This window comes from Alligator sinensis, unplaced genomic scaffold, assembly GCF_000455745.1.
Source record: "Alligator sinensis unplaced genomic scaffold, ASM45574v1 scaffold505_1, whole genome shotgun sequence".
In the NCBI taxonomy this organism is placed as follows: Eukaryota; Metazoa; Chordata; order Crocodylia; family Alligatoridae; genus Alligator; species Alligator sinensis.
In genome coordinates this window covers 2,839,862-2,851,531 of record NW_005841940.1, presented here as the reverse complement: position 1 = coordinate 2,851,531, position 11,670 = coordinate 2,839,862, and the positions used below count along the sequence as shown (strand labels likewise).

General features: G+C 48.0%; 1 protein-coding gene across 1 annotated transcript; it reads left to right on the top strand.

Annotated features, from left to right (window-relative positions):
- The first annotated feature begins 650 nt into the window (after window positions 1-650).
- On the top strand, window positions 651-8,206 carry GSTT2B (glutathione S-transferase theta 2B). The gene is made up of 5 exons (XM_006019892.3): window positions 651-812; window positions 3,397-3,484; window positions 4,633-4,783; window positions 6,528-6,704; window positions 7,823-8,206. Exons 1-5 carry the CDS (start codon window positions 701-703, stop codon window positions 8,021-8,023), a joined length of 729 nt encoding a protein of 242 aa, XP_006019954.1. The 5' UTR covers window positions 651-700; the 3' UTR covers window positions 8,024-8,206.
- The last annotated feature ends 3,464 nt before the right edge of the window (window positions 8,207-11,670 follow it).

Below are 11,670 nucleotides of genomic sequence, written 5' to 3'. Positions count from 1 at the left end.
TTCCCCCTCCCCCAGCCCCCCCTTTCCCGCCCCTAGTACTTACCAGTTCGGAGTCAGCTGCAGCTCCCTGCTGCAGCCACTGGGAACTGCCCGAATCATCAAAGCTCTCCGAATCTTTTCCGAAGATTCAGAGAGCTTTGAATTGATTCGGACCTTTAAATTGGTCCCCTGATTTGATTCAGATTCAGAGATTCGGCCATCGAATTGGGCCGAATCTCCTCTGAATCGAATCACCACCCAAAGCTTTGCACAGCCCTACCGCATAGTGCTTTTGAAAACACTGCCCAGAGCCTTCTAAACTGAAGTCACTTGTGAAAATGGAAGTTACTTTGTGGACCGACAAATAAATTGTACCCAGTTAAAAGCAGGGAGACTTGTTATGTGTCAGACCCATAATAATGTTTGTGTGTCTCAGTCTGAGGTGGACTGTGCTCTAGTGTTGCTCCCATCTCTTTGTTTTCAGAGTTTAACTTAATACCAAAGAAAAGGCAGTAAGAGAGCTCTGCGTTTCTCTCTCTTTTTTCCTAACCCCTGAGCCCTCTCCCCTCCTCTGGGGAAGGAGGGCTGGAAGAGCCCAGCCACCTCTTGATTGGTCCAAAGTAACCAGCTGTGTGGCCTGTCACCCATTTAAGAGCAGTTGTTCATAACCCCTCCCTCAGACTGCATTTTTGTGCTCCTCCGGGCTACCCCAGCTGCCACAATGGTGGTGGAGCTGTTCCTGGACCTGCTCTCCCAGCCCTGCCGGGCCCTCTTCATCTTTGCCAAGAAAAACAACATCCCATTTGAGCTGAAGCATGTGGACCTCCTGAAAGGTGAGTGAGGAGCCCGCTGTGGTCTGGATACTGCAACCCCAGTAGCTTGTTACAGGAGTGTGTCTGTTTTCCTCTTCTCTCCACCTGGGCCGGCTGAGGAGGTGGAAATGAACACGAGGGGATTTCTTTTCCTTTGTCAGTTAAGAGATGAAAGGAGACTTCTCCCTCCCGGAGTAAGTACCACGCACTGGAGGCCTGGGTATTGTGCAGACTGTCAGCAAGTGATCTCACTTGCTGCAAACACAGACAGACCTCAGTCCTGCATCTGTTGCACTGCTGTTGCAGTGACCATGGGAACATGATATAAAAGATACCAGGTAAGTTAAAGAAGCGTGGCCCTGCTATTATTTGCACTTCGTATCCCTGGCAAAAGTTCTCAGACAGCCATCAAACTAGGGTACCTGGAAGGACTAGAATAACAGACTAGCTGCTGCTTAACTCCTGTGCTGAGTTCCCCAGTGGTACCTTCCCTATACAGGTAGAGTCTGGTGGGGCCAGAGGGCTCACTTTGTCCTCCACAGTGCTTTGGCCCTATTGTCACCTGCACATTTCCCCCCATTGCAGTTCAGAGAAGGTTTGTCTCTGAAGAATGACGGGGTCCAGATTCTGCTCCTTGAAAGAGTCATTTATCTCGAGAGGCTGACTCCAAAACTCCAGCCTCTTGCCTACCTTCTTGGGAGGATGGGACTTGGGATAGGCAGGGAATTTGCTGTCTGCTCAGATATACTGTACTTCTAAGTTTTGTGAGACAGAAATGCCACCCATGCTGAGGTGGCCGTACGGGGGTGGCTCATTAAATCAGCAGTCTAAAGAGCAAGAAACTGCTATGGCTAGGTGAGAGAGAGACTTCCGGTTCTACTAGCAGACTTGCTCGGCCCCACTTCTCTTTGGATTGTCTATCAAAAGGCTGATAACTGTAAATCAGATATCTGGCACAACCTACAAATTGAAGTGGGGCTTGAGCACTTGTCCGGCTCTTTCCTAACCTCCCTCCTAGGTGAGAGGAAAAAAAATACTGGGCAGTAGTAAGAGAGACTGGATTGTGTATAGTTTAAATGGGGACTATGGATTCTTATCCCTTTACCTGGAATTAGCTTGTTTGTTTGCCTTTCCCAGCAAATCCTCCCCATTTTTCAATTTTTCTTCCTCTTCCCTCCCCCACGCCCTTTGCCTTTTGTGTTCGAATTTATCTTTCCTTATACGCTGCTTTGTACACATTCTTTCACAGCATCAGATGAAGTGAGCTTCAGCACACAAAATCTTATGATTTTATATATATCTATTTTGGTTAATCTCTAAAGTGCAAATCTACCCTGCCTTCTGTAATAGGAGCCCAGGCCAGATACGGGAGTGGGCCCCACTCCTCTGACAGGCTTATACAGGTGTAACCAGATGAAGCTCGGTAATCATTTCAGATGAGCACAATAAGGGATTAGAGGGTATGACATTAATTTGAGCTAGGGGAGTTGTTGGGTGACTAGAGCCAGAGCAAATTTGTAAAAGGACTAATTTCAATAGGAATTAGGCACCTAAAGACCTCAAAATCTGTCACTGTAAATCTTCTTTGGTATTGAATTCGCCCAGGGAGTGAGTCTGTAGACTGAGGCTCCTTTATATAGCCACTTTTTGGAGAAGAACCATGATCTGGAACTAAATTGACAACTAAAATGGCTACCCAGGAAACAAGGTGTGTGTGTAAAGAAAGACTGAAACACAGGACTCTTCTCTGTTTGCTTCTTATATTTTAATGTAATTTCTTGAGAGCTCTGCAGCCTTGCTCTGCTGAAATCTTGTTTAACACAATCTAGTTTGTGGCTATTTTCTTGTTCTGCAATTTCCCATTCAAACTGGTTCTTGAAGCACAGACTTGCTGCCTCTGAGGTTACACCAGGTTAACGTTTCTGCCATGATATCAATTCCACAAGCACGCAAAAGACCGAGTCAGTGTCTATTCTTCCACATAAGGCTTGTCCTGTTTGTTGGCCACTTGAGGGGCACTATGTAGTGTATCTGATGGGAGAGGAGCAGGTGAATGAGCCCCGGGTGTTATCATTTGTGTCGCTTGGTCCAATGATGCAGTCTGCATTGCTCATCAAGAAGCAGACTGGTCCAAATGAAAGCACTGAATGGTAGGCAAGTCCTGCTCATGACACTCAAATATCAGAAAACTAAAAGATTCTCAGAAGCCTTGGTATTACCTGGGAATCAGCTTTGAGACTGCTTTTACAGAAAGTTGAGTCATGCCACTCTCAGCTCTCTGAAATTCTCTGCTCCAGACTCGCTACAGGAACTTGAAAACAGAGAGCCCCATTCTGCAAACCCACACACAAGAGATCACAACAGGTACAATCAAGGGGGTGCACAGTCTGTATGGACTGTAAAACGCTTGTTCTTGTGGGACTTCTTATATGATCAGAGCTAGAAAGTCTTGACAAAAGTCCCACGGTTTCTGCTGATCTTTTCTTAATCAGATGAAGCCTAGTTCTGATCTCAGTGCTAAGCTTAAACTTCCAATGAGTTAATCCCCTGAAAGCTTCCTTCCATAACATCAGCAATGCCTTACATTCCTTGTAAATCTTTTTAGGACAGCACATGACTGAAGAGTTTGACAAGGTAAATGCTCTAAGGAAAGTGCCAGCATTGAGGGATGGAGCCTTCACCTTAGCAGAGAGGTAAGGATTACACAGCTCTCTGCCATCACAGCAGTTGGCTTCTGCCTGCTCTTGCCTGCTCTTCTGTTGTCCCTGCTTAGAATCTGATCTCATTGCATCTCAAACTCAGCTGTTTCTTCTCCCATCTTTTTTTTTTACATTGTTTTTTCTTCCGTGTTTTTAGCCTTTCTTTCATCTTTCTCCTCTTCATTCCTACCTCTGTCTCTCCCTCTTGCTTTTATCCTTATACTGTGCTACACTCCAGCCATGCACACTCCATCTTTGAAGCCAGAAGGTTGAGGTTAAAAACTGGCTCAGCCCTGCTTGCTAGCTGCATGGAGAGGGACATTACAGCTGGCCCAATGCTTGCAAAGCCACATGGAGCTGGAGAGTCCTTGGTGGCCCGTGACTGTGATGGCATGTGCAGGAAGGTTTGACTTGTGCAGGTCTAGTAATGTTATCTTTCTAATCACCAGGGGCTTTGGCTGTAGGTTCCATGCTAGGATAGAAAGGTGTAAGTTAAGTTGCAACTGCAGCTGGAAACCCAGCCAGTACCAGGTTTGGTTATATTTGGAGTGCTCTTCCTCTTTCCACTGAAATGAGCAGGCAGCTTGGGGCTGTTAAGTCAGTAAGTAGAGGGCTGGGGAGAGGAGAAGCTACTTTCTCCTATTGACTCCATGCTTTTTCAATGGGTGGTGCAGGAAGCAGAAAGGAGGGTGGCTTTTCTTCATTTGCCCTGCCACTGAGGAGAGGATTTGGTTCCAAGCAAAACGCTTCTAAGCACAGGTTTGATTTCCCTTGAACAATTCAGCACAAACTTTGACACACATGATCTTCAGAGAGAACCACTGGCTTTCCTGCAATGTTTCTGTGACAATTCTACATGGTTCCATGCAGCAGCTTTTGCTGTGTGACAGTGAGAGCATCCAGGCATGCAGCTGGGGGGAGGTAAATGAAGTGTGGAGCTGTGGGGCTCTGGCAATAGAGAGCAGGACAGGTTGTCCAGAAGAAAAGACAGATCTTTGGGTCTGTCAGAACCAGGCTCAAGCTTGATTTCACATGATCTTTGGTTGTAGGAGCAGGGCAAGGAGTCAGTCAGAAGGAAAGGACAATCCATTTTCATTTTATCTAAAATTACATGTCCCATGTTGTGTCTCTCTATCTGGCAGCACTGCAATCCTTCTCTACCTGAGCCGAAAATTCAAGACCCCTGATCACTGGTATCCTTCTGACCTTCAGAAACGGGCCCGGGTTGATGAATATCTCTCCTGGCAGCATACTGCCATAAGGGCAGCAGGGTGCAAGGTTTATTTGAGCAAGGTAATGAAGTTAAATCCCAACACAGTTGAACACTAGCCGCTGCCAGTAACATGATTCAAATTGACACTGTGCAGAGGGAAAACTGAGCCCTTCTCCCACAGGAGTGTGTAGCCACCTCACTTTGAATTATTCTGATGCAAAAGGGGGCCTATACTGCCAAGGTGATGGGAGTCTCTATACCTCATAAAACTACATTAAAAGAACACTGAGGTTGTAAAATGAAATGCCCAGAAATCAGACAGTGCAGAATTAAGATCAACTATGCAGCTTTGTGTGCGGGTTTTACAGGGATGATATCTGAGGAGGTTCCATGTGTGCTGCACCTCGCTAACTAAACACACAGGCTTATAGTGGGAAATAGCCAGATCTCACATTGTTTTGGCTGTATGTGCACACCAGTGCTTTGCCTACCAAACTAAAGTGGCACTTCCTGAAAAGACTCCTTTATGCTCCAACAGAGTGGGCAAAATACAGCCCATAGGCCAGATCCAGCCTGCCAAGGAATTTTGTCCAGTCCCAAAGGGACCCTTAGCCCCACTTGACTTAAGCACAGAACAGGCCTGGGATGTGGCACATGCAGCCAGTCCTACTGCCCCTGGGCACACACTGGGGCTGGGGTGGTGTGATGGGCAGACTCACTTCCTGGAAGCCCCTGCAGCAGTGGTTCCTTCTGGCTCCTGTCCCGGACATGGCCCCACTGACTAGCTCGCTGGGGATGCCAGACGGAGCAGGCAGCAGGGTCTCCAGGGAAACTGCGTGGGACCCCTGCAGGCAGGAGATGTGGCTGGGCAGATGGGATGGGGCCACAGGTGGGCAGATAGCAGCGTCCAGAAGTGGGACAGGCAAGCAGGGCTGGGGATTGGGGGTGAGATTGCAGGGCCAGGGCAAAGCTGTGATCCACTCCCCGCACATCCCTGCAATGGGTGCCAGTTCCACAGGCAGGGGCATGCAGGGAGCAGATCACGGCTCTGCCCTGGGTCCTAGCCCTGCTCTGTCACCATCCAGTGATTCCGGCCCTACCTACCTGCCCCACTCCCAGATGTCACTCCCTGCATACCCGCAGCCCCATCTCATCCTCCCATCTGCCTACAGGGCCATTTAGGGAGTTTTGGTGAGCTGTGGCAGAGGGTTGGGGGCAGAGTGGCTGACCTGGCATGGGGTGGGGAGGGGAGGGGAGGAGGGGGGCATGCTGACCCGGTCCGCGACAGCTCAGTAATACTCCCTAAGTGGCCCTCCAGCCCAAATAATTGCCCACCCCTGCTCCAGCCTCAATTCTTCCTAGAGCTGAAATCTTCATAGGCAGTGTCTCTATTGCATATAATCCAGAGCAACAAATACAACAGGTCTGGCAAGAGAAAGGTAAAGATGAGGGATCAGAAACCATGTACTTCCTGCAGCTTTGTCTGACTATTGACACTGTTTGTGAAGATGACACCTTCTACCTTGAGGCAAGGTGCTGATTTGCAAGTGTTACAAAATGTGTTTTTTTTCAAGCCAAATGTCTGCAGTCAGGAGAATCTGAACAAGGCTGTCTTGGCTGGGGGCAGAGGGGGAGATATGATGGTACAGGTTAACACTGCGCACCCTGGAAGAGGGGGTTTGCAGAACCAGCCCCCTTGCCAGTAAATTATTGAGGGATCCTTAAAATAGTTCAGGGTCACTCAGCAGGGGGACTGTGGATGGACAGTGGCCAAAGCAAGAAGCTGAATCTGTTTAAAAAACTGCACTTTTCTTTCTATGGTAGGTGCTGTTGCCTCTCATTACAGGCAAGCCATTTTGTCCTGAGAAAGTAGAAAGGGCCATTGAGGAACTGAATGTTGCTCTGAAGCAGTTTGAGGAGAAGTTTTTGGAAGACAAGCCTTTCATTGCAGGTAGCGAGATCTCCCTGGCTGACCTGGTAGCAGTTGTGGAGATTATGCAGGTGAGCGGTTCCAGCTGGGTTACTGAACCTGGCCAAGATGTTGCTCCAGTTCCCACAAAATCTCAAAGGGAAGTTTGCACTTCATTAATGGGGGTGGGGTGGGGTGGGAAAGCTGGGTTTTGACAACCCAACACTAGTTAAAACATGGACGTTTTCTCTGCAGCTTACATTTTAATGTCACATTCCTGATTTAAAAGAGCTCTGAATAACATTTACAATCACTGTCACTGCTAAGGTGACAGGAAAAGACTGGTCAGAAATGGGAAGAGTACCTTCATTCAGGCTGCCCAAAGATGGGAAATGTCCCTTCCTTAGACCTGAAGTTGCACAAGAGTGTGGTGAAAATATGTGCTAGTCTGTCTTCAAGTGCGAAACTTAGGCCTTTTTTCCCACGTGTTGCGATGTGAAGACCCATTCTTATTATTTCTAAATTCATTCATGTAATTGAAGCATTATTATCTATCCTTGAGGAATAAGTACTTATTCCAGAGTTCTTCTTTTTGATTAGTGGTCCTGAATCTATCTTGGTTGGACCACATCTGGTTTGACTAGTCAATCAGCTTTACAAAATATATTCCTAATCACTGGAATTTGGGCTGTTGGTTAGGGTCTTGTTTGTTTTTGATATCCAGATGAATGCCCCACTCCTCATGTGTTTGGACAATCCTGCACGTTCTGGGTTTCGTATAGAAATTGTCATAGAGAAGTAAGGCTGGCAGGGTCCTCAAGAGATCTGGGAATTGAATGTGTGGTTTTGGTGTTATTGGTACCCTGCTCTAACCAACTGAGCCAAACAGCTGTTAAAATCCAAGCTCTGAAATGTTTTCAGTGGAAAACTCATTAGCATGGGTTTGCCCTACAAATGTTAAGGTGGCTGGGGAAGTATGTGGTTATCTTCCTACACATCCTGCCAGCTAATTGCTGGTATTCCCAGAGGTTAGTTTCCCACTAAATCCAAATCTGGAATGTGATATCCTCCATTATTGCATATTTCTTCCAACCCCCAAAAGAAAAGATGCTGGCTCAGTTGGACTTAGTTTTATCCTACTAATGGATGCTGCTTGGACTGTTCATACAGACGCTGCTCTGCTATGTTTTCTTGCTGTCTCTCTCCACAGCCCGTGGGAGCTGGGTATGAGATCTTTAAGCCCAGGCCGAAGCTGGCAGAGTGGCAAGGCCGGGTGGAGGAAGCAATAGGGAAGGAGCTCTTCCAAGAAGCACATGAGCAGGTCCTGAATGCCAAGAGTCTCAGTGTTGCTGAACTTGTCCCAGAGCTGAGGGAACAAATGGCATGCATGCTGCTGAAGCTAATTAACTAAAATGAGAATGTAACAAAATGCTCATCCCATGTAAGACATTTTTGGAATGTCTAAGTCCTCTCCAACACCATTTCCTCTTGGCTATGTACACCCAGCAACACAGGAATATGCCCCCGCAAACTCAGTTTAATCACAGCTCTCTGGTGATATATAAGGGAAAGAATAAAAATCAATTTAAAAAAAGTATTGTTGTGAGGCACTGAGCCTCTTTTGTGAACAGAACAGTGAGCTGCAGTTCAGTGGCAGTCCCTGATTCGTCATTTCTGCACCTGCCTCGGGCCCCCAAACGTTACCTATATAGACACTCCCCCTCACCCCACCCCTTCCCCCCAACACACACTTCATTTACTAGAGGCCTCTGTTTCAGATGTCTAGATGCCTGCTTTTTCTATTTGCATCTGGGAAGTCAGGCTGGGCAAGTGGGGCTGAAGAGTTTTCCAAAGGACAAGTGTTCAACTTGTGTGAAGACAGAAAGAGATTGCAGGCACATCTATACACAGAGCAGACTGTACCTTTGCAGTAGGTTACAATGAAAGAGGAAAGACCCCTTCAGCTGAATGGGTGAGAAGCTGGGAGGTTTGCATAGAGAAGCAAAGACAGAGTCTTGGAGGTTTGCATAGAGATGTTTGTTGTGCAGGCCGGGAGCAGTCCGGGCCCTTTTTCGCGCCGCGCGGGCTGTGGCCAGCAGCCCGGGCACACTGGGTCGGAGAGAACAGGTGACACGCTGGAATTAGGCACGGACGCGTAATGGTTGATTCAAGATTGTTTACTTACACCGAAGATGGTCACGGTGTAGGCTGGACAGTTTCCCAGGCACAGCTCCGCTTAAATCCTCGTTTGAGGACTCAGGCAACGCTCGGATCACTCCCACGGAGTTGTCGAGGCTCCGTGGATCCTTTTGCGCGCAGGGAGAGGGATACGTCGAGGATTGCGCTCAGTGACGGGGAGAGACTAGAGGCTGATCAGACCCCTGTAGCCCTCTTAAGGTACACGCTGGCCAATAGGCTCCGCAGCGCTTAGAGATCTTCACACAGCGTGAAGAATGGGGCTCTAATTAGAATACGAATGGCGGGAACTCTTTGCAGCGAGCATTTCTGTGCTGCAACAAAGAAATGCACCCTGCAAAGAAACCTACAAATTGGCGGGAATTCTTTTACACCGGAGCTTTTCTCTGCAGCAGAAAACTCCACCGTGCAAAGAAGCTGCAATTTAGCGGGAACATAATTCAGTGGTGCCAAAGCACGCACAAAACAAAAAATCACACCTTTGGGTTGTGACATTTGTTTCCTTAGAACATCTTGCCACTAGAGGCTGCTGCATCCAACTCCATGAGCAAAGAGGGATATAGAGGGAATCAAGGATTAAAGCCTGGTCATGCAGATATTTGCAGGCACAAATCACTCTCCTGACATGAGGGGTCTCTGTTTACAAAGGGGACCTAATCAGCTGAGTAAAGATACTCACTTGTCTACTGCCTCAGGTGAGACCAAAGCCAGTTCTGCCTGCTGAGCTGTCGGCCTCCTTGCTATTGTCAGGCAATAGCCTGTCTGCTTCTGCAGCATCACCTGCTCGGAAAGTGAGAGTCTACCTCGAAAGGAATACTGCAGGACCTGGAAGTACTGGTGGAAGGAGAAGTGCAGGCCAGCCTCAGTGGTGTAAGTTGTAGCCATGTTGGCCTAAGGACATAGGCAGACAAGGTTCTTTGGGTAAATCTGATATCTTTTATTAGACCAACTCAAATAGTTGGAAAAATTCTTCTTAACAAGCTTTCAGGCACAAACACCCTTCATCAGGCTGAGGAAGCACCTGCAGCTGTGTGTTAGGTGGAGAGGGTAAGTAAATAAGGGTTAGGTGGTTACAGTATATTCCTCTTCCTCTGTCCATTTCCAAGCTTGCAATCAATTTAATGGAAAACATGTGAACAGGGTTTGTCCTGGGTGGCTACAACCCCTTGGTCCCCCCACTCACTGGCATGGAGTGCTAATGGTGAACCAGCAATATCTGAAGCTGGTACACTATGCAAGGTAGCTGTTCAGCAGTAGATGTAATGTCTGTGCTGAGGCAATGCCACTACTATGCCGACTCCTGCAAATTTTTGCTATATGCACAGGTAACAGAATGGGAATGGTAGAGTTGCAGCCTTGGCTTCTCCTGCTAGAAATGGGTAGCTTGCCCAGACTCCAACTGCTCTGCCTACTTTGGTTAGCCACCTGCCCCTAGGCTCTGAGTCCCAACAATTTTGGGGGGCTTTGTTTTAATATGAAGCAATAAATACACAGAACTGTCACAGGTGTGGGCTAAATACCTGCGTGACATGCTAGTCAACCCATCATCCTTCAGCAGTAGGAAAGGCCAGGCCTCTAATGCAATTGCAAAAACTGCACAGATGGGGCCTGGCTGGAAGTCCTATGTAAGAGCACAACATTTGGCATGCCCATGCAGCCTGAAGTGGTTCAGTTCCCCTCCAACCGTGCTGCTGCTCTCCCCAGCGGTCAGGCACATGCTGGATTCATCCTTCACAAAGCTCTGTTGCAGTCATAGCAGTGCCAGCCAGCCAGAGCCTTCTCCTTTTGCCTCCTGTCTGCCTGCCACAAACAGTGCAGGAATTCAGGCCTCATCTATGGCACTCTGCTTTTGGGGGAGCTTGAGGTTGCTGTTCTCTGACCTACATTTGCTTCAGGGTAAAGTACTGAAGAAACTCGCAGGCTGGCCCATCCTGCCTGTATGTCTTTTTGGTCTTTTGCAGTGCTTTCCTTTCCTGCCCCTTTGCCAGTCCTCATTTTTGAGAGAAAAAAGTAGGGGAGAAGCAAAGGAAATCAGGTTTTCAGAACTGTGGGCTGTAGGTGCATTTGAGATGGCTTGTGTGAGGCATCTCAAGGGGAACAGAGCAGCACAGGAAAAAGAATGGGGAATCACAGACTGATGGGCCAGGACAATATCTGAGGTGAAAAAAGAGATTTATTGTTAATACTTTATAGTGCTACAGGTGCACTGTGCTCTTTCCAGTCAAGAGTTGCTGCTAGTCCAGGGCATGCAAATTGGATTCATAGATTCATAGATTCATAGATGTTAAGGTCGGAAGGCACCTCAATAGATCATCGAGTCCGACCCCCTGCATAGGCAGGAAAGAGTCCTGGGTTTAGATGACCCCAGCTAGATGCCTATCCAACCTCCTCTTAAAGACCCCCAGGGTAGGGGAGAGCACCACCTCCCTTGGGAGCCCATTCCAGATCTTGGCCACTCGAACTGTGAAGAAGTTCTTCCTAATGTCCAGTCTAAATCTGCTCTCTGCTAGCTTGTGGCCATTATTTCTTGTAACCCCCGGGGGCGCCTTGGTGAATAAATACTCACCAATTCCCTTCTGTGCCCCCGTGATGAACTTATGGGCAGCCACAAGGTCGCCTCTCAACCTTCTCTTGCAAAGGCTGAATAGATCCAGTTTCTCTAGTCTCTCCTCGTAGGGCTTGGTCTGAAGGCCCTTAACCATACGAGTGGCCCTTCTCTGAACCCTCTCCAGGTTATCCGCATCCCTCTTGAAGTGTGGCGCCCAGAATTGCACGCAGTACTCCAACTGCGGTCTGACCAGTGCCCGATAGAGGGGAAGTATCACCTCCTTGGACCTATTCGTCATGCATCTGCTGATGCAC